This window comes from Coccinella septempunctata, chromosome 2 (genome assembly GCF_907165205.1).
Source record: "Coccinella septempunctata chromosome 2, icCocSept1.1, whole genome shotgun sequence".
Classification (NCBI taxonomy): domain Eukaryota; kingdom Metazoa; phylum Arthropoda; class Insecta; order Coleoptera; family Coccinellidae; genus Coccinella; species Coccinella septempunctata.
The window spans coordinates 3,128,075-3,149,921 of NC_058190.1; the positions used below are offsets into that span (position 1 = coordinate 3,128,075).

Here is a 21,847-nt window from a genome sequence, read left to right on the forward strand (position 1 = left end):
GGAGCCAAATCTGGTGAATAAAGGGGATGTTTTATTAATTCAAACCCTAAATCACGAATTTTTTTGCGTAGCAACATGAGATTTGTGTGCAGGTTCGTTGTCCTGCAAAAACAAAACACCTTTGGATAGCTTTCCGTGTCTTTTCTCTTTAACTTTTTCCCGTAGAGTGGTCAGTAATTCTAATATTATAGTAATCTCCGGTTATTGTGCTACCCTTATCCCAAAAATCAATCATGATTACTCCATGGCAGTCCCAACAACAGAGTGTCGCCATTTCATCGATTGTTGCTTCGTTTTTGGATCGTAGAAATGTTCTCAAGTCTCATCCATAGTAACAATTCTGTTTGAGAACTATACATTGTTTTCAAATAGAGCACAGACCGAACGCGATGCTTCTACCCTTGCACGCTTTTGGTCAACATTCAAACATTTGGGGATCCATTTTGCAGCAATTTCCTCATGTCCAAATTGACGTGAACTATATGATGAAATTGTTCGTATCAAATATTAAGTGCTTCAGATATCTGTTTTAGCCCAATTCGAGGGTCTGATAAAATCATGTCATGAACTGCATCAATATTTTCGGGGACTGACACAGAAACTGGCCTTCCCGATCGATCATCATCTTCAATGGAAAATTCACCTCATTTGAAGCTTGCAGTCCAATTTTTCACGTTCGCATGCGAAGGACATTGATCACCGAGGGTATTAAGCATATCTTCGTAAATCTGCTCACCTCTTAACCCTTTCAAATACAGGTACTTAACGATGGCTCGATACTCCAATTTTTCGATTTTCACAATTTCGTTGGAGATCCTTTTCTTTTAATTTATTGCGTAACTCTGGTTTACTTTTTTGACCTCAAACTTCACACTGACTCTTCTAATGAGTTATTGTTCGTTACTATGGTAACGCAATATTTTTTTTATGCATGGAACTGGTCTAGGCTAACTAGATATCAATACATCCTCGTAGATAGGGGGCTTTATTCATAAAGTCCATATTTTCCACAAGCCATAACTTCGGATCCAGTCGATATATTCTATTCAATTTTCAGCATGATGAGTTGATTGGATGTCCTCATCAACTTGCCTAGCAGCGAAACCCTAAATTCAGGACCAGCTCTGTAAAATTCGATTGAATCGATTGAATGCTCACTATGAATGTTGTAGACCTTGAACTTTTGCGTCAAATGGGACCAGACGTATGTATTTCGGACTAACTCTTTTCGTTATACAGATTCTCAAATTTTGACCAATTAACTCCACTGGCAACAGCTCTCTGCGTTTTCATCCACATTTTACTTCCTCATATGAGATTTTCATAAAGAAACATGGAGTTTGACGGTATCATGGCTCTAAAACAGGTCATGTTTTCCACCATTCTTTTTCTTAATACACCCAAGCAATGTTGGAGCCAAGAGGGCTCTCAAATCAAGAGATTTCATAGTAACATTCTCATCGTTTTCTTTAACTATCACCTCACACACGTAACAATCCAGAAAACACAGATATTGATATTCAAAAGATAATTCCCAATATTCTGAAGATATTCCTGATAATCTAAAAATTGCATCTGCCATGTTGAAGAGTACTTAGTAGTCAACAAGCCAACAAAATTTCATTGAAATCGGACCACTTATTCTCATGTTATAGATATTGAAAATTGTGGCGGATATCCTTGAATCACCTTATATCTTCTAAACTAACGGCCTTTGTGTAAAAAAAATCAACTTTTCTGAGAGTCCTAGATGACCCTTATTCACCAGTAGCTTATGGCCAATCACTCGTGAAACATCCTGTATAGATCATCAGATTCAAGTTGGAAAAACATTGCAGTGATACAAGCTAAACATTTTTATGCTTGGAACATAAATACATGTTCCAAGTTTTTATGCATCCCCACGTTCATAGACCGATAGTAATTATTTTATCTATGTCCATGTTGTCATTTGTGACAGTTGTTTGATCGATATCTGAAGACATCGAGCAGAAGGCAATAAGGAGATTCCTGCTCTGTGAAATAATTGTGGAGATAATAATCCCTTCGTGATGGCTCCTGGAGTTAATAAAAAACAATCTAATCAAAAAGTTGCTGCGGTATGTACCCTTTGGAGAAAAACTAGAATTCACCCTTTTTTTATTGACTGGAAAATCACTCCAGTATTTTATAACAAAAAAATGGGTTTGATCCTCCAAATCAACAACTGATTTTTCTACCGATTCGTTCTTTCAACTTTAAATCATTTTCTGCAATTTTTCATGTTCAAGGACATTTGTCGTATATTTTTTCAAATTGTTGTTCAATCCGTACTCCAGTTGTATGTCTTTAGTATCTGCTGAATTGATCTCGTGTTATTTATTGAAGAAGAATCACAACTTTCGAAGTGTTTTTCAGTTTCCATTGGACTTTTTTTTCCATTCTGTATTATTAGTACCAACTTTGTTTTCGTTCATGTCACTCAACATGAGTTTGTATAAACAAGATCTTCCAGTATTAATAGGGAAAAATTTCGATATAAGTATAGTTTCAGAACCTCAAAATAAGAAGAAGGTTTCTCATGGAGGCATATCCTGAAACGCTTCGTCGAAGAGTTACTTTGCATCAAAGATAACTTCTTGATTATGAATTCATTCAATTTTTTTCTCGGGACAGAAAAAGAAATGAAATTTTGCAGCATTATTATCACCTCTAAGACTCACTCATCCACCATCAAATCTGTTTAATAAAATCGTCTTTTCAATGCATGTCATCCGTGCATACGTGTACTTTTTTCAACCAAGAATTAGTTAGTGATCCTTCGAATGAATTTTCGGTTTTCATCTTCCCAGAAAATTATGGTGTTGCAATATTATTCTTTTCAGAATAAATTCAGTTGAAAGCCCTAGTTGTGAATGCAGGGAATCAGAAGAAACCATAAATCATCTGGTTTATCATTGTCCCATTTATAAATTTCAGGATGGTTTTAAGGCTATACATGCAATTTCCGAATCTTTCTCGAATTGGGTTGTGAATTTGAGTTCAATCTGACATATGAGAACTTAATTTTATTATTTCTAAAATTTGTCGTCTTTTTTCTTTGTTCTATTTCAGATACTCTTTTCAGGTAACTAGAAAACGACTCCCCGGATTGTCTTTTTCTTTTAGGAAAGGATTTTAGCTTATTTCGTAGACAGTTTCATTTCTTACAATGCACTACAGTGACGAGACAGGGAGAAAAAAATTTCTTAGAGTGGTTTTTCCCTGAGCTCTTGTATCATACGCCAAATTGTATGGTACCGTGTACAATACAACCTAAGCTTTGCTAAATCTGTGTCTTATATACATGCTATAATTATTGTTTGATGTTAAAAATTGTTATGCTTCTTATCGAAAGAATATATATCGCTTAATTTTTTCATTTTCTTCTTACTACTAGAGAAAGGCGCCAACAAAGCCTGTCGAAGGAGATACATCAGATTTTGATGAATGGAGGAAAGCCAAGCAGTTGTTGAAACCAAAAGATCAATTGGAATTACCGGAGGCAGTGAGTATAGTTTAAGGATACGACAGAGGGAGTTTCTCTAAAGTTTTTTGTCGTATTCTTCGAAAAGTAAAAATTGACTTTGATTAAAGTAGGTATCTACGAGGATATATTGAAAAAGTCTTAGCATACTACAGAACCAAACAAAATTTCAATGTAAAAATATTTCATTACTCAACATATTCTCCTCTCAATTGGATATGTTTATTGCAGCGACCCTGTAACGTCTCTAGACTTTTCAAAAAGATATTTCTTCCTGTTCTGCAAACCAAACCTCCACAGCTTTTATTACCTACTCGTCGAAAGAAAATTCACGAACTTTTAAACTTTTTTTTGTACTCTTCTACCCTTATGCAAAAAATCAATTATGATTATTCCATGGCAACTGAAGCAAGAACTTTTCCAGCAGATTTTTGTACACGAAACTTCTTAGGTCTTGGAGAACCAGAGTGTCACCATTCCATCGATTGTTGCTTTGTTTCTGGATCATAGAAATGTACTCAAGACTCATCGATATAACAATTCGGTTTAAGGAGTTTACATGGTTTTCAAATCGAGCACAGATCGAACGCGATGCTTCTACCCTTGCACGCTTTTGGTCAACATTCAAACATTTGGGGATTTTGAAGCAATTTTTCTCGTGTCCAAATTGACGTGAACTATATGATGAACGCGTTCGTATGAAATATTCAGTGCATCAGATATCCGTTTTAGCCCAATTCGATGGTCTGATAAAATCATGTGATGAACTGCATCGACATATTCGGTGACTGACACAGAAACAGGCCTTTCTGATCGGTCATCATCTTCAATGGAAAAATTACCTCTTTTGAAGCTTGCAGTCCAATTTTTCACGGTCGCATACGAAAGACATTGATCACCAAGGGTATTGAGCATATCTTCGTAAATCTGCTTACCTCTTAACACTTTTAAATACAGCTACTTGAGGGTGGCTCGATACTCAAATTTTTCGATTTTCACAATTTCGGTGGACATCTTCTCTCTTTTAATTTATTGCTTAACTCTGGTTTACTTTTTTCACCTCAAACTTCACACTGACACTTCTAAAGATTTATTGTTCGTTGTATGGTAACGCAATATATTTTTTATGCATGGAAATGGTCTAGGCCAACTAGATAGCAATCCTCGTATATTTTATGCAGGAAATACACAATGTTTCATTTTGAGTCATAGGAAAAATCTTTACTGCAAAAATGAATGCTGTATATTCAACACATAATCTAAATTCAACATGGTTTTTGTATGAAATTCAAAGCGATATGAACTGAATATTCTTGGCTGAATTACCTGTCTGAAGCCTCCAAATTTGCGTTCATGACTAACCCACATTATTGGAACAAAAATTCCTCAGGAATTGTTGTTTTCATTAATATTCATCCTTCCGATGCGTCCAGTTGAAGCTTGTAGTGCCGTACACTTGTACAGTACTCTAATTTCGTACTCCAAATTTGCTACCACCATAAAATATTTATAACAATTTTTTTTTGAATCGGAATAAACTAATCTGTTCTTCCAATAACAAAACTGTTTTTCTAATCTCCGTAAACTGCAAGATAACAAGGCTAGTGCATTTTCAGGATATAATGTTGTGGCTGAGTTTGTTTAGAGGTAATACACTTCTGATGGTTTTGAAATTACAGAGATCGACATATGTTATGTCTTATGGTCAAATAATTCATTCTAGTGAAAATTATGTAACATAACTCAGATTTTAGGTTAATTGCAGATTTTCATAAAGTATTGGTTTCATCAATTCAATATTGAAATCGCCAGTGAAGAATAACATTTTATTTTTCATTTCAGGAACTCAAAGAGATATTGGCTAGAGTGTTGGTCACGACCAATCCTCAAAAACCCGACGGTTTGGTCGAATTCAGTTACAAAGAAGGAAAATTCATTGATGTTCCCCTACCGACCAATCTGGTTGTAGCATACAGATTGGAAGGTTCACAAATCCATATCGACACTGATGAAGCTACCAACCAACTTATTGAAATGGGCTACGATCGTAAGTTCGTAAAATAAGCCTTAAAAATTTTCGAAATATCATTGAAATGGTTCCCCTAGAAGTATCATTTAAATATGTGAAATGAGGAAGGCAAAACAAGTATCTGTACACAGGCACTAAATTTTGAGATTGTGTCATGGTGTTGTCTAATTTGTAGCTGAAGAGTATCGAGCGCAAGCAAGGGAAGGTATTGAGGAAGAAGAGATTGAAGAGGCCATTCCTGAAGAAATTCATGAAGAAGTTAAAGAGGAAGAAGCACCAGTTGAAGAAAAACCTGAAGGTGACGAGGAGGAGGAAGAAGCCGCACCTCCCCCGAAAGAAGTGGAGGAGGAAGAGCATGGAGAAGGGGATGAGGATGATGTTGAAATGGCAGAAAAGCCAGCCGCAGAAGCTCCCAAAGGAAGAAAGAAGAAATTGACTAATCAGTTTAACTTCTGTGAAAGGGCATCACTCACGTACAATCTTCCTGTCAGAGTGAGTATATACTTTGATGACACAAATTTCACAAATACTGTGCGAATTACTGATTGAATTTTATTCGCCGACGATCAAGTCATTATTTTTGAAATGATCAACGAAAAGTATTCAACCACTTCCACGATCTAGGATATAATGATCCACTCACCTAAAGTAAACCTTTACTTGCACAACACTTCTTTATCTCGTGTTGTGCTTCATACATACTACCATTTTCATCTTCCATTTTGACTTTGTTTGACTACATATCATGGTTCAAAGATTATAAAACAGAAAGATAGGAAACGCCCTCATCTACATTTTGACCTGTATTTGTCACATTTGACAATAAGATGGCGCTGAAATCGTTTTAATAATACAGAAAAACTGTTTAAAATTTTGTGTTTTATATATATAGTTATGAATAACGTATCCAAATGTCTATTTTTAAAAAGAACTTATTTCTTTTTAGGGTTGCCAATTATAATTAAAGGACAACTCGATAGAAAGGATATCGTTTTTATTTGTACAAGGAACAAGCAAGTGAATCTATCTAACGCTAGACATCAACTGACTATTTATTATTCGAATTATGAAAACGGAAAAGAGTCACAATCGGTGGTCACGCCTTGTGTCGTCTTCCAGGAATCCTGGATTTCGGGTTTCGATGCAATTCCGTACTTCTTGTGGGAAACGGTCTCGTAACACTTCCCCCCTTAGACTGGAACGTCCTCGTTATCAGTACCAAGGCCTTGAACGTTGCTCATCTCTAGGTGGATGATTTTCCTGGGACTGAACAGGAGCTCTTGAATTCTCGTTTTGTTTAACAAGATAGCAATTATTCCTAGAACCATGAGACAAAGTAATATTCCACTTAGGGCATAATGTGTCATGTGAATGACCGGATGTAGATACATGGGTTCATCTCGGAGTTTCTCAGCTTCTTGAATAATGGAGGTTGGCTCTCTCAAATGTTTCAAATGGAATTCGATTTTGTGGTTGAATTTCAATGTAATTTTTGAAATGTTTCTGAATGTGATATTGTAAATTGGTACTGTGTTGTCGAATATAGAATTTTCAATTATGATTTTGCAGTCGGAACTGAGCAAATTGGCTCCTTGAATGGATTTCTTCATTATGATTCCATGACAATCTTCTATTACTTCTTGGGTTTTCTTGAAGATGGTCAACAATTGTTTGTTTTTCAGTACGTGGGTAATCTTAAAGTTGTTTATTGACAAAGAAGTTTGGCACAGTTGAGGCTTTGTCAGGGTACAGGCTTCTTTTGTTGGCGCTTGAAGACAGAGTACTAAGGAGTTGCTTATTGATCGGCAGGCTTCGTCGGTCCAATATTCCTCATTTTTGATCTTAATCAAATACTTCTTTGGTGGTATTATCGCAATATCTTGATGATTGGGTACTGGGTACACTTGGGAGTAATTTGCAATGAATTGCTTAAGAATAGGGATTTTTAATAGGAATGTTAAGGATTTGTCTGTTCCTATGACAGATATTTTTGAAAATTCTAATAATTTGTAAAGATGAGCATTATTAATTGATGAAAGCTCTTGTGGTTTATAAATTTTCTCAAGATATTGTTCAATAGAATGGAGTTCTTCAACTTTGAAAAGTTCTAGGTTCGGTATTTCAAATATTGCAAAACTTATTGTTCTTTCTATCATAAGTAGATAGTTGAGTAATACTTTCGATTGAAATATAAGATTTTGTGTCCTAATCGTGAATTCTTCATTAGATTTTATTTTGTCAAATAATGACTGAGTTTTCAAAATATTTTCATTTAACAAAGCCACATCTTCTGAATATCTTTTAGACAAGTGATTGGCAAATGATGTTAATTTATCAATTCTTTCAATTTCATTATTTGTATTTTGATGAAGTCGTTCTAAATTTTCATTTATGGTATTCAAGTCATCATCGTCTAAATTTCCAGTGATAAATTTTATACCTTTTCCAATGAAATTCACCAAACCTCTCTTAACTTTGTAGTTGCCACTAAATTTATTCAAAATTTGTTCAACTTGATTGAGATTTGTTTGAAATTCAAGACATATTTCATGAGTGGATGTACTTAAAGTATCATGTTCATGTAATTTATTAAAACTGTTTCTTAGCTGTTTGTAACTGTTTCTTAAATAAGAGATGTCAATCAAGAAAAGAAATTTGTGATAGTGATCTAAAATTTTTGCATTACGCAAGTTTTCTTCGAAGTATCCGTTATTGATTATTTTGGTGACCTGAAGGGCCTGGTTGGTTTGGGTCTGCATCAGCATTATTGGAATTCTGAAAAGAGAAAACGTTTTTCCTTAATTTCTTGACTTTATTAATATTTGCGGTAGTTTCTCGAGATTTTTCGGTTAAACCGCTGATTTTATTTTGTTGCTGTTGTTCAACAATGATTTTTTCGAAAGGAGGATCAGTTTTTCTAGGTCTTCCTCTTTCTACAAAAACTTCTTTTTGTTTCAAGTTTGGAGGGTCATTTCGGTTTTCATTTAATTTATCTAATTTCTTTTGAGATTTTTCCTTATTTTTCTCGTAAACTTGATCTAAAAATGGTAAAATTTCTTGTTTTCTTTTTTCGTTGTATTGTTCGTAAACCGTCATATTGAGGTCGAATTCAGGCAGTTTGTCATAAGGACCATAAAGTAAATAGAATGGTGAGTAGCCGGTGGCTGAATGAATTGATTGATTGTAAATAAGTGTAGCTGAGATCATTAAATTTGAAGGGTTTTCGTTAGGGTTCTTCAATTTTAAAATTCTTAATTTTTCCAAGATTGTAGAGTGAAATCTCTCAATTGGGGAATTAGAACTTGGATTATTTACTGTTGTGAAATGTAAATCAATTTTATTCAATTTGCAAAATTCTATGAAGGTTTTATTATGGAATTCTTTTCCTTCATCACATACGATTTTCTGAGGTATGTTATGATGTGAAAAGTAGTGACGTAGTTTATTCAGAATAGTAAGGGCAGTGCCATCCTTTACTACTTAAGATTGGGCATATTTAGAAAATAAGTCAATAATCGTTAAAAATTTTGAGTTTTGGAATGAGAATGTGTCTATGTGTATAACTTCAAAAGGTCGTTTTGCCAGAAGTGGTCCTGAAAATTTTAGTTTATAAGGTTGTCTCTCGTATTTTGAACGAAGACAGAGCTCACATTTATTTATGAACGAGGTAATTTTATTTTTCATTTTAGGCCAATAATACTTCTTAGAGAGTTGGTTAAAAGTTTCTGATATTCCGTTATGATTTTTGTCATGATATTCTGAGATTATTTCGTTTTGATTTTCTTCTCGTTCTACATCTAATAAATACAGGTTACTTATGTAGAGTTTAACTGAGTAGTTGAAAGATTCTTTACAAAATCGAATAAAAGGAAGTCTTAAATTTTTGTCTCTGAAAAAAATTCCGTAGGTTTCAGTGGGTCTGAAAACTTCTCTGAAAAGTGTAGTCAAATCATTTTCTATAGAATTCAGTTTGATAGTAACATTATACGTATTTTTTCCAAAAGGTTTCGTGTATTTTAAATTGTACTGTTCTCCGATATTAAGAATTATTCTATTTGGGTAAATATTGACTGGGGAATCTGTAATGGGTATTGCTTTCCCGTTGTCGTCTTGGGTTGAATGAATAGTATTACCGGAATCGTTATCTTCGTTTCGATTTTCGGAATTGTTGAGGATATTTTGATTATTTTCTGAATTTAGTTCTTTACACAACTGAAATGATGATACGTAATCTGGATCTTCAGGTTTTACCTTTGCGCCTTTTTTCAAGCACTTTGTCATTGGTGAAACGATATGAGCAAAATTTTTGATGAATCGGCGATAGTAACCTATCAATCCTAAGAATGATTTTATTTCTTTCGTATTCCGAGGTATTGGGTAGTTTTCGATCGCTTTCAGTTTGGAAGGATTCGGTGCTATTCCGTCGGGAGTTATTACATGTCCCAAAAATTCAACATTTTTACTTAAAAATTCGCATTTATTTAGTTCGATTTTGAGATTGAATTCTTTTAGTCTTTGGAAAATTAATTTTAAATGATAGATGTGTTCTTGTAAAGATTTGGAAAATATTACAATATCGTCCATGTACACAAAACAAAATATGTGGAGATACTTTTTGAATACATCATCCATGACTCTTTGAAAAGTACTTGGTCCGTTTTTCAAGCCGTAGGGCATACGTACGTATTCATAGTGTCCGTTGTTTACTGTGAAGGCCGTTTTTTCTATGGAATCTGGGTCCATTTCAATTTGGTGGAATGCTTTGGCCATGTCCAATGTTGAAAAATAACAACTTTTTCCTAAATTGTCTAAGATTTCTTCAATTCGGGGTAGGGGATACTTGTCTTCTACCGTTTTTTCATTCAAACGACGATAGTCGATTACCATTCGATACTTTTTTTCGCCGGATGCGTCTTTTTTTTTATTGACGATCCATACGGGGGCACTATAGGGTGAAATTGATGGTCGTATAATTTTATCATCAAGCAATTTTTGTATCTGTTCTTGGATAATTCCTTTCATACTATGAGGGTGTCTGAAGGACTTCACGTAAACGGGTTCTTCATCTTTTGTTCTGATTTTGTGTTTGACTGTGTTACTGAATGAAAGATCACAATTTTCATTATAAAAAATATTTCTGAATTTACTGCAAAGTTTTAGGATTTCTCTCTTTTCTTCCGAATTCATGTGTTCAGTTCTTATATGTTTGGAAAATTTAAAATTTCGATTTTCCGCGGTTGGTTCTGATATTTCCGCTTCGAATAAAGATTGAACAGGTATTCTTTCTGAGAAATTTATTTCGGTACTTTTTATTGGTTGAGGGATTGGTATACAACATAATCCGTCTTTCGCGTGGGCAATACATTCTGGGGTTGAAAATTCTTTGAAGTTCAGCTCTGGTATAATAACATCGCCATTTTCGATAGTAACTGGTATTTTGACATGATTTTTCGCAGTGAATTTTCTAGGTTTAATTTTGGAATTGGAATATTCGAGATTGAAAGGGATTTTTAAGCCGTTAATTTCTAAAGTGTGTGTTTGATAATCGATTTTTGCTCCTAGTCTTTGTAAATCGGAAGTTCCTAATAATGCGTCGAATTTTTTATGCCAATCAACTACATGTAAGTGAATGTTTTCATAGATCCCTAATTCGTATAAAATGGGGATATGTAAATTGTCATCTGATTCAATAGTATTTCCTAAGCCAGAAACACTGAATGGTTCTTTGAAAAGGAAATTGAAAAATTTTTCATAAGCTGGTTTTTTATTAATTACTGAATTTGTTGCACCTGAATCAATAAGAATTCTTAAATTTACTTCTGGGAGGTAAATATAGGGCAATTTTGACTTAATCTTAACACAATTCAAGTCTAAGTATTGTTTGTTTCTAGGGCACATGACTGAAAATTTTCATCTTCATAATTTTCTTCAAACTCTTCTTGAGGGTTAACGAATTCATTTTCCGCATTTTCCGGGAAATATTCTGTCATATTTTCGTCTGAATTACAATTCTCCGATTGAACATTAAATAGTTCTTCTGAGATGAAATTGGGTTTCTGTTGAATTCCCGTTCTTCTGGTGGAGATAGACATGGGTGTTACCGGTTGTTTGAAAGTATTTCTTGTGCTAATAGACATGGGCGTAGACTTTGGTTGAATCTTATGAAAACTTGATCCTGGTTTTGTCCCGAAAACTTGTCGATTTGTTGGAAATTTTGGATTATTAGTAATCGGTTGATTAATGGGGTATGGAAATCCTTTTTCATTAGGAATTCGTGCAGGAGTATTATTATAATTTTGCTGACTGAAAGTAGGGGTATTATTATAATTTTGCTGACTGAAAGTAGGTTTTTGAGTAACAAATAGATTCTCTCTATTAGAACTACTATTTTGTTGCCGATAAATTGGTTTTTTATCACTATCCTGAGTTTTTCTTAAGAATTCACAATATTTCCACTCTTGCTTTCTATTATCGTAAAATTTGCATCTGTTTATACATTCTTCAAGAGTTTTAGATTCGAAATTGCTTAAATATGACCGATATGGTTCTAAGAGTCCAATTTGGAAAGTTTTGAGGGCTAATTTTTCTACATCTTGTTTTTTGTAGAGCAAGTAATTTGGATCTTGTGTATTGAGTGTTAGGTATTGTAAAAGGTCATTCAAGTTCTTTGAAATTCTACTGTAAAATTCGAAATAATTTTCGTTCTTTTTCTGAACGGATTGTGTTAATGCAGAAATCAATAGGTCTTCATTTCGTTGATCTCCGTATCTTTGCAATAATGATCGTCTGATAGTCATCCAATCCGTAGCATTTTGAAAAGAAATGAAATCTCTCGCTTCTCCTTTAATTTTTGATCTTATTGTGAAATTCAAGGCGTAAGTAAGATCTGGAGTTAACCTTCCTTGGAGATGTATAAAAAGGTTGTCTATTTCATTGATAAATATTGATAAATTTTGACTTGGAGAAAATTCAGGTATTGAGTTCAAAAGCAATTGTATATCTTGTCTTGACATTGCGTCAACTACAGGTGGGTTAGAAGAAGTTTGGTTATTCATTTCGAGGTTTTCAAAATTTCTTCTTGAAGGATATGGTTGGAATCTTCTATTTCTAATTGATTGATTGTTCGAAAAATTTGTTTCTAATTCTGATTGGTTATTCAAAAAGTTTGTTCCTAATTCTAATAATTCTGAATCTTCAGCGATAACTTCTAGTACGCCTGAAGAATCGGTATCTGTCATTTGAACTTTGGGATTCTGGGTTTAAGGAAAGAGATTGATGGACTTACATCACCAAGATATGCATCCTAGAGTGTGTAGTTCCTTCTTCTTAATCGAAGTGGATCGAGTTGATGGTCTTCCTTCTGGATGAAGTGGGTAAAATTGATTCTCTGCTGGTTCGATGTAGTTTCTTGGTGATACCGCATAAAGACTTGATAGTCACCGGGAGTTCCTCGAACACTCTTCGAACAGCCTGGCCGGACGAGTCCGTATTCACTTATGGAAACTGATTTTAGTTTTTTTCTTTTCACTAAAACCCCGTTGCGATATCCTGTTCGCAGCGCCAGTTATGAATAACGTATCCAAATGTCTATTTTTAAAAAGAACTTATTTCTTTTTAGGGTTGCCAATTATAATTAAAGGACAACTCGATAGAAAGGATATCGTTTTTATTTGTACAAGGAACAAGCAAGTGAATCTATCTAACGCTAGACATCAACTGACTATTTATTATTCGAATTATGAAAACGGAAAAGAGTCACAATCGGTGGTCACGCCTTGTGTCGTCTTCCAGGAATCCTGGGTTTCGGGTTTCGATGCAATTCCGTACTTCTTGTGGGAAACGGTCTCGTAACAATATATATATATATATATTCTTTTGAATGTCAGCAATACATTTTTAGTTATCAAACAATATAGCAGATGTATGAGTTTTAGCAAAGGTTAGTGTAACGTGGCACCATACAATTCGGAGTATGATACAAGAGCTTAGGGAAAAAACCTCAGTAAAAAAACCCTGTCTACCCGTGAGTAGTGTAGTGATGACAAATTTGTTTACAGAATAAGCTTTTAATACTGAAGGGCTTCCTTTCCATTGACATAAAAAATTCTTCATCCTCCTTCCATTTCGAAATAATATCTGAAACAAAGAAACAGAGCAGAAAACGAGAAAAAAAGTGAATAATGAAGCCTTCATCCAAACTCATTTCCAAGACTTGATGATGACTGAAGAAAAAAAATAAATAATCATAGGTACATAACTTGTTTTTCAATTGCATTGGAAGGAATATCATCTCTGCGTCAAAAATCTTGGTGGAGTATCACCCTCGTTATTAGAAATGCCTTCAGTACTCAAATTAATGTAGTGTCATCCAGTTTTAGTTTTTTAGTAACACATTTTAAACACAGATGGCGTTCGCATCACTTTAGTAGCTTTATTTCCCATCTTTCTCCTCTATAATCTTTGCCATGGTGTTTTTGGTCTAGGAGTGATCGCTTTTTTTTCGATTGAACACTTAATAATAACCCCCATTCAAAAGTTGATTGTGTTTGTATTATTTCAAGTGAGCCATCATCTACCTCATCGGTATATATACCTAGTCCATTGAAATCGTAAAAACTTTCAGTGATACGAAAAAGACAAGCCATTGTTCACAAATATTAGATATAAGGTAGAAAGATAGGAAACGCCCTCATAAGTTTAGTACTAAAAACCTACTACATTTTGATCAGTGAAAACACATTTGACAATGAGATGGCGCTGAAAACGTACTGTCAATGCAGAAAAACAGTTTTACAACAGTTCTCTGTTTTATAATTAAGTTGCGCGAAATTCGAATTCTATTCCTTGTATGGATTTTTAATATCGACTTTGTTTAGACCAAACATACATCCTGAGCGACAAAACAAAAGTATGGTTTTGTTCTGTGCTCGAATGTTAGTTTTCATCTGAAAATTGTTTGCAATCAATCGATATCAATGAAACACGCTGTCGTATGTGGTATATTCTTATTTGTAATTTATAAAAAATTCAAAAATTTTGAAAGTATGGACAACGAATAGAACTTTGACTACGACACAATAGTATATGGTGATCTGCTATATACGTCGAAGGTGTTATTTTTGTTCAATATGTTGTTTTGAATCAATAAACTTAGTTGCATTTTTACACCTCATATCAGAAATTAACATGAACCGATATCCAATATACCATCATAGCATACACATTTTTACATTATTTACAGAATTTTCAGAACCTCAATTAAAAAAACTTCACTGAGGTATACAATAAGACCTGCATATTAGCACGACAGTAACACGACAATATATAAATTGATTAATGAATCAACAAAACACTCACAGCAGGTTCCATAAAACTTTGACTTTCCAAACAACACTCGATACCCAAAACGAAATCAATAAAATCTTATATATTTATTTATTTATTTTTATCCACTTTATAGCACTGAAAATGAAAATCAATAGCCACATGTTACCAGTTTTAATACTTACATTTCCATTTTCCTCAGTGAGATTCGTTTTATTTAATCTACAGTTTTTCACCATACACTAGGTTATCGCCAAGAAATTAGACAAAAATTTCAATAATCAGCAACTAGAACGTGCTTGATTGATAAACAAAAGGTGATACGAGAATCAAAACATACAAAACCTCTTTGATCGAAATGGCCATCTGAAATCTCAAAATATTTCATATGTTTCTGCAAATGTCCCTCGAATTGATATTTAAACCAGTCTTATGGCCTTAAGAACACATTTGAAACACAGATGACGCTCCTATCACTTTAGCCACTTTATTGCCATGCATGCAATGCATGGCAATTCTTGCCAACCGTGTAAATATTCCACAAAACTCTTTTTTTAACATTGTTGTGCCTGCCGGTTGTCTTAATCATTTAACAAAATGTCGAATTGTGCTAGCAATCAAAATTTATATTGTATTTTCAAGGAGAGTTTTGGATTTATTTGGTAGTTTCTATAGGGAAAATTTTCAGAGTCAAGAAATACAGACTATCCCACCTCCTAGAGCTAATTTTTCTGGCCTTGTTCTCCAATGGGTGATATACGATGCTTATCAGAAAGACTACGAGGCTCAAGAGCTGGAAAAAGAATTAGAAAAGGAGAGAAGGGATAAGGAGAAGGCTGTCGTAGCCACCAAGCCAAAACCGGTTAAAAAGAAGCCCGGAAAAGCCCAGATAAGCGAGGCAGTGAAGATGCGTATCGCTGAAGCTTGGAAGGTGTTAGAGAGGATGATCAACCAGAATACATTTTACGATATAGCTAAAGGTCAGTTGAACGATGAATATATTGGAGGCATTCATTGAAAATTTTTAGATTATAGGTATTGGGAAGATCCAGCAGATGAGTTTCGCGAAGAAGAAGGTACATTGTTGCCGTTATGGAAATTTACCTACGACAAAGTTAGAAAGAACACGGTGACAGAAATAGAATGGAATCCCTATTACTACGATCTGTTTGCTGTAACTTTTGGTTACCGTAAGTATGAACGTTGGCACCGTTAATGCAACTGGTCCAGATGTCCTTTCATGATTTCAACTCAAAAAAAAAACACACAGGAGTCGAAATACAGCTTTTACACTGACACTGACGAGTTGATTAATTTTCAGTTGACTTCGTCAAGCCAGTTAAGGAAGGAGCGATATGCGTGTATACCTTGAAGAATCCATCTTTTCCCGACTACATTTGCATAACCCATTGTGCTGCGATGTGCGTCAGTTCCCATCCCAAGTTTCCATATATGTTGGCTGTGGGTTTGATAGATGGCAGTGTGTTTGTCTACAACATACAGCAAACTTGTAAAGAACCAGTTTACACCAGCAATATCGTGACTAATAAACATAGAGGCATTGTGTGGGAGGTGAGCATGTCCTGTCACGTTATAAGGTAACAATTTAAGAAACTTCATCGTACACAATAATATAAGAATCTCCTAATAATTTCGGCTGACTGAAATGAAAAACTCTACCACATTGAAGTTGACAATTTTCAAAATCTTGCTCAATGTTCTTCCGACCAGGTCCAGTCCTCCTTTTCTCTGAGGATCACCACAGGACCCTTATGTTGAAGAAGCATCTCTCATATTCTTATGGATATAGCTGTTTCTATCCATGAAGTGAAGAAAAACTCTTAAAACTTTTTGTGTGACTTTCTTGCTCAGGATTTGCTTTTTATTTATACAAGCTACCTTTGAATTGAAACCTTGTATAGTTCGTATAAGAGAAGAGGATATATTAGAAACTCTATCGCATAAATCATACGTCAAATTAAACTGATTTGGCTTTTTCTCCCTTGATAGGTTAAATGGGCGCCAGATCTTCCAGATGGTGAGTTGAATTTCTTCTCGATCGCTTCTGATGGGAGGATCAATAATTGGGTCTTAATGCAGAGTGACCTGGCTCATACGACAGTGTTCACGCTGTATTTGCCAATGGATCCAGTTACTGGACCTGACGGTACACTGATGAGGATGAGAGGTGGGTATTTTCTCTTATAAATAGCAACAAATTTATTTCCATTCAGGTATAAGGTGGACTCCCAAGATAGTTGATACTACATATAAAGAAGTCAACTTCCTGTTCAGCCACAGTTTTAAAGTTTCGCTAGTAGGTAATTTTAGATTATAGAGAGTTTTTTGGATATGACTGGACATATATGTATCCTTTCATATCCAGCATTTCATATTTGTTTGTATTTTTTTAGATATTACAGAGTAATTGTCAAGTATCGAAAACAATGATGATCTTGATCACTCATACGCAGATCTATAAACCATTGCCTTTTTCCTGCTGCATTTTGAACTCAATTTTGCCTTTCATTTCCTCTTTCTGAATTATTTATTGAAAATCCTATTAATTTTCGAGTGTGTTGCTCATGAAAAATCATTTCTTGAAACGTTGAGGTCGATATTATTTAAAGACGTGGGGTTCAGAGCTTGTGATCAGGTCCAATTCCCTTGAGAAGTTCGCGAAAATAACTTCGAGTCGGGGACTTTGTTATAATATGAAATAGCATTTAATCCCCATCAGTGAAAATGCGAAAAAAAGCGGGTGAATGTGGCAAAAATAGATTTTTCTTTACCCCAGTTGTCCACTCTCGAAAGTGAGAACAAGTAAGGAGCAAACCTCGACTCTTCAAACAAACTGTTTTGGGTATTGGATTACCCGTTTGTGTTTCTTTGTGAATAAATAAATAAAACGCTAATTTCAAGAAGTACCCTGAGAACCCTGCTCATTAATGTAAGGATATCATCAGAAAGGTCAAAAGGCTTCAATTTCAAGCTTTTTGCGAAATGATCACTTTTATTCCTTCAGCAGCTAGATTACAGGAGATCATACAAAAGAGGAAACTAACGTCACAATGTCACTAAATGACATATATATATTGTGAAGAAGATGAGGAACGATCGATTCTTCAAAACGAGACACACACACATTTCCCAACTAGTGAACCAGATGACCACATTAGGTCCTTTTGTTTGCATAAAAAGTGTAGCACTTTTCTACACTCGATTTTAGTATTTGTTTGCTGATTGAATAGATAAACTACACTTCCTTTACACTGGTGTGAATCAAATCGAGTGTAGAAAAGTGCTACACTTTTTATGCAAACGAAAGGACCCTACAGAGCAGTTATATGGCAGAAACATATCTAGTGTTCCTTGTTTTTAACCTAAATGTAGCATTCAGAGCACAAATATAGAACAGTTATATGGAAGCTATGCTCCTATATTCGCTTCAAAGAAGAAAGATATCTCCTTTCTGAAGAGAGCATGAATAGTTCAAATATGGATCAGGCACATATTTGATCCGAATGTGATCTATATGTTGTACTTATGTGATATGAAAAACAGTAGTTCTTGAGAACTTGTTAAAACGAAAATGCTAAAACATCTCACATACGTTCTCATGATCAAAAACATAATTAAATTGCAGATAAAAAAATTGATGATAAACGATTGGTGTACAAAGTAATAGCACTAGAAAGAATATATCACATCATGCTGAGTACTATTCGCCAATATAAATTAGAACAGGTCTTTGCACTTCGATGCATTCCATAAAAAACTTTATCAACAGTTCACTACTATGTGGGCATAGGTAAAAAAAAATTTTAATTGTTCCTTTGCTATGTTTACACCTTAGAACATAGAATATATTCTATATTATTCTATATTCTAAGGTTTACACAGGCACATCTCAAATATTGTATCAGACAGGTAATGGTTACAGAAAAATAACAAAGTTCCATATTAGACCTCCCAAGTAGGTAAACATAACAGATATGTTACTGGTCACCTGGGGTGTGATATGTATCATGTGAAATGAGAATGTTATGTATATGGAACCTTTATTTATACAGTTATGCAGTTATGTTTCGAATGTTCTTGTAATGTTATGTAGCACCAGCATACATGTAACATGTTGGTTTGCTGAGATAGCTCTTATATGCGGGGTACAACAGATTTAAAGGTCGCAAATCTACAATCTAAAACATACATAATATCGAACAATAAATTGAAATTTGCTTCTCATGAAAAAAATTTCTGTGATAACTGATAATATACCTACTGAAAAAATAGCAACATATTTTGCTGCAAGGCTTAATACTCGAATCTGATTGATCTCCTTTTCTTTTGATCAACAGGATCCGCCTGTTGTGTCGCATTCCACCCAAAGGATCCGTTGATATACCTGGTGGGCACTGAAACTGGATCGATATATGAATGTAGCACTGCCTACAGTTCCGTCTACCTGTTCGTGTACGAAGCACATCACATGCCCATTTACAGAATCGACTTCAACAGATATAACGATACCATATTCGCTTCTTGCAGTGCAGACTGGAGAATCAAGATCTGGGAACACCGAAGAGAGTGAGTAGAACAATTTCTGAATATATCTCATTTATTCCAGTAAGTATCAGCTGATTCCAGATCAATGGTCTACATTCTTCGAAATATTAAATGTTCATCGTGAATTTCGAGAATTAAAAATGAATCAATTAGATCTATGTGGGAGCGATGACCAAAGTATCGTAGCACTGACATGGCACATACATGACAAAGGGGATGGATAATTTTCAGATATGAACTGAGAATGTCATATTTCACCATAGACATAGAGACATGGACTGTGCCTTCCCTTTATATCTATGCATGAAATACGGTCAAAAAAAGTGACAGAGAGAAAAACTTGTCGGGAATACAGTTGTCTTTTTCTAGAATTTTGATTGGTCTACACTCACCTCTATGTGAACAAAAAAGAGAAAGGTAATGTCCCGACGAGCTTTTCTCTCTTTCTAATAAATAGCCAATTTCATGCTGGCATTGCTCAGTCCATGTCTCTATGTCTATGTATTTCACGAAAATTGTCACTTCACTCAGATGTGCGATAATTGAAAATTTTGCATCTCCTTTGTCATGTATGTGCCATGTCAATACTACGCTACTTTGGTTGGCGCTCTCCCTGAGAGTTACAGGTATCTTGATTCATGTTTTTGTTCCAAATTTTATCGAGTATTAGCTATTAGTTTCCGACATAAAAAAGCCTGAAAAAAAGAAAAAATGATATTGGTGTATTTTTTTGTAATAATAAACAGTCTGAAGGAGAAAAATATAACTGAATAACAACTCGATACTATCTCTTATTTAAATTTCAATCAAAAATATTGTTTCATCTGGAAATAATGGCTCTTTTTTCGACTGAAATCGAAAAGGTTTTTTGAAAAATTTTAATTTTTTTTTTCAGAGAGCCTCTGTTCGTTTTCGATGTCGGTGCTGCAGTGATGGATGTGAAGTGGGCGCCATATTCTTCGACAGTTTTCGCATCGGTGACTACTATTGGGAAAGTATTCGTTTTCGACATAAATGTGAACAAGTACAAGCCGATATGCGAACAAGCCGTTGTCTCCAAGAGAAGAAATAAGCTTTCTAGGCTAGCGTTCAATTATAAGTTGCCGATAATAATAGTGGGTGACGACAAGTGAGTATCAGGCCACACTTAGGTATAAAAAGAGATTCATTTCTGGACCACATTTCATTGTGACATCAACATACAGGGTGTTGAAGTTGAACGACAATAGATTATGATGTCACAGCTGAAATGAGAAGATAATATTCAGTAATACAGCAATATTTTTCTGACATTCGAAAGCATACTTTCTATCCTGTCTGAGAGCCGAGATATTGCTTGTATCTTGACGCCCTGTATACTGCTCAGTAAAGGCCACAAAATGCTAGTGTGCTGCATCTGCATCTAAGCTTTCAGCTACTATATCAGCTCTTGGCTTAGTGTAAAGAATACACTGTTGAAATACAGACGCCATCTTTAGGAAACTGTATCTTGGCGAGGACTGTTCAAAATGAAATAATTGAAAGGCCCTCGATTTTTGGACAAGAAGCCGCACCCGTCAATTTCTTCGCAGTTAGTCTTACACCCTACATATAAATATTATTTTTGAAATTTTCAGGGGATGTGTTACAACACTGAAATTGTCACCCAATCTAAGAATAATGTGTAAGCCGCCAAAAAAACAACAATACCTCGACCAATTCACTCTGCAATGTATGAAGTTAGAGAAATTGCTGGCACTTGTGAGAGAACCTGTTACCCTAACCCCTCCACCAGATACCGCTGGAACAGAAGATTGAAAATGATTTATATCACATCTTGTTTTGAATATGTATATAAATATATTTTTTTCGTCGACCTGAACAAAAAATGGCATTTCATGTACTAATTTCGGAACGAAAAGTCGAGTAATTTTGAAAGCGAGTACTTTTCGTCCTGATTCACTTTTCGTACTGATTCCCTTTTCGTACTGACTTACTTTTCGTCCGGCTCTCTTCGTCACTAAGCAATATATTAGATCCCGGGAAGATATTTTGTGAATACAGAATTTGATGAAAACGTAATAATTGTGGAGCCGACGATGCTGAATCGGGATTTACTCGATCGTCGTGGAGACCTAGTGGATTTTGAAGATTTGATGGTAGAAAGAAAAAAAGGTTTTATGATGTATGCACTTTCAGCGAAGCAGAAAGCGTCTGCAGGGTCTCAAAGATATAAAAAAAATTGTCAGGTGTACATACCCGAGCGTGTCAGATTAAGACACTGTATATGCCCTACGTGTATCTGATAATGAATTCATGCTTATCTGACAGTTTGCGCAGTGGAACTGGCCGCACGGGAGAGTTGAAAATGGTTCAAAAAAAATTCCAGCGTATCAGATTTTTGGAGGATATGTTAATTGGACCTAAAGGAAGCTACTTTTCAA

At 34.8% G+C, this 21,847-nt stretch overlaps 1 protein-coding gene across 1 annotated transcript; it reads left to right on the top strand.

Annotated features, from left to right (window-relative positions):
- Nucleotides 1–1,965: 1,965 nt before the first annotated feature.
- LOC123308227 (dynein intermediate chain 2, ciliary) lies at nt 1,966–21,280 on the top strand. The gene is made up of 11 exons (XM_044890804.1): nt 1,966–2,099; nt 3,419–3,526; nt 5,348–5,552; nt 5,710–6,026; nt 15,547–15,838; nt 15,887–16,048; nt 16,180–16,430; nt 16,869–17,046; nt 19,217–19,445; nt 20,320–20,553; nt 21,041–21,280. Exons 1-11 carry the CDS (start codon nt 2,052–2,054, stop codon nt 21,219–21,221), a joined length of 2,205 nt encoding a protein of 734 aa, XP_044746739.1. The 5' UTR covers nt 1,966–2,051; the 3' UTR covers nt 21,222–21,280.
- The last annotated feature ends 567 nt before the right edge of the window (nt 21,281–21,847 follow it).

Bases quoted from the DNA above. Each gene is read 5' to 3' on its own strand.
- LOC123308227 (XM_044890804.1), top strand. From the start codon at position 2,052: ATGGCTCCTGGAGTTAATAAAAAACAATCTAATCAAAAAGTTGCTGCG. The intron at 2,100-3,418 runs GTATGTACCCTT...TCTTACTACTAG, and splicing joins CTAATCAAAAAGTTGCTGCG to AGAAAGGCGCCAACAAAGCC. The intron at 20,554-21,040 runs GTGAGTATCAGG...TGAAATTTTCAG, and splicing joins ATAATAGTGGGTGACGACAA to GGGATGTGTTACAACACTGA.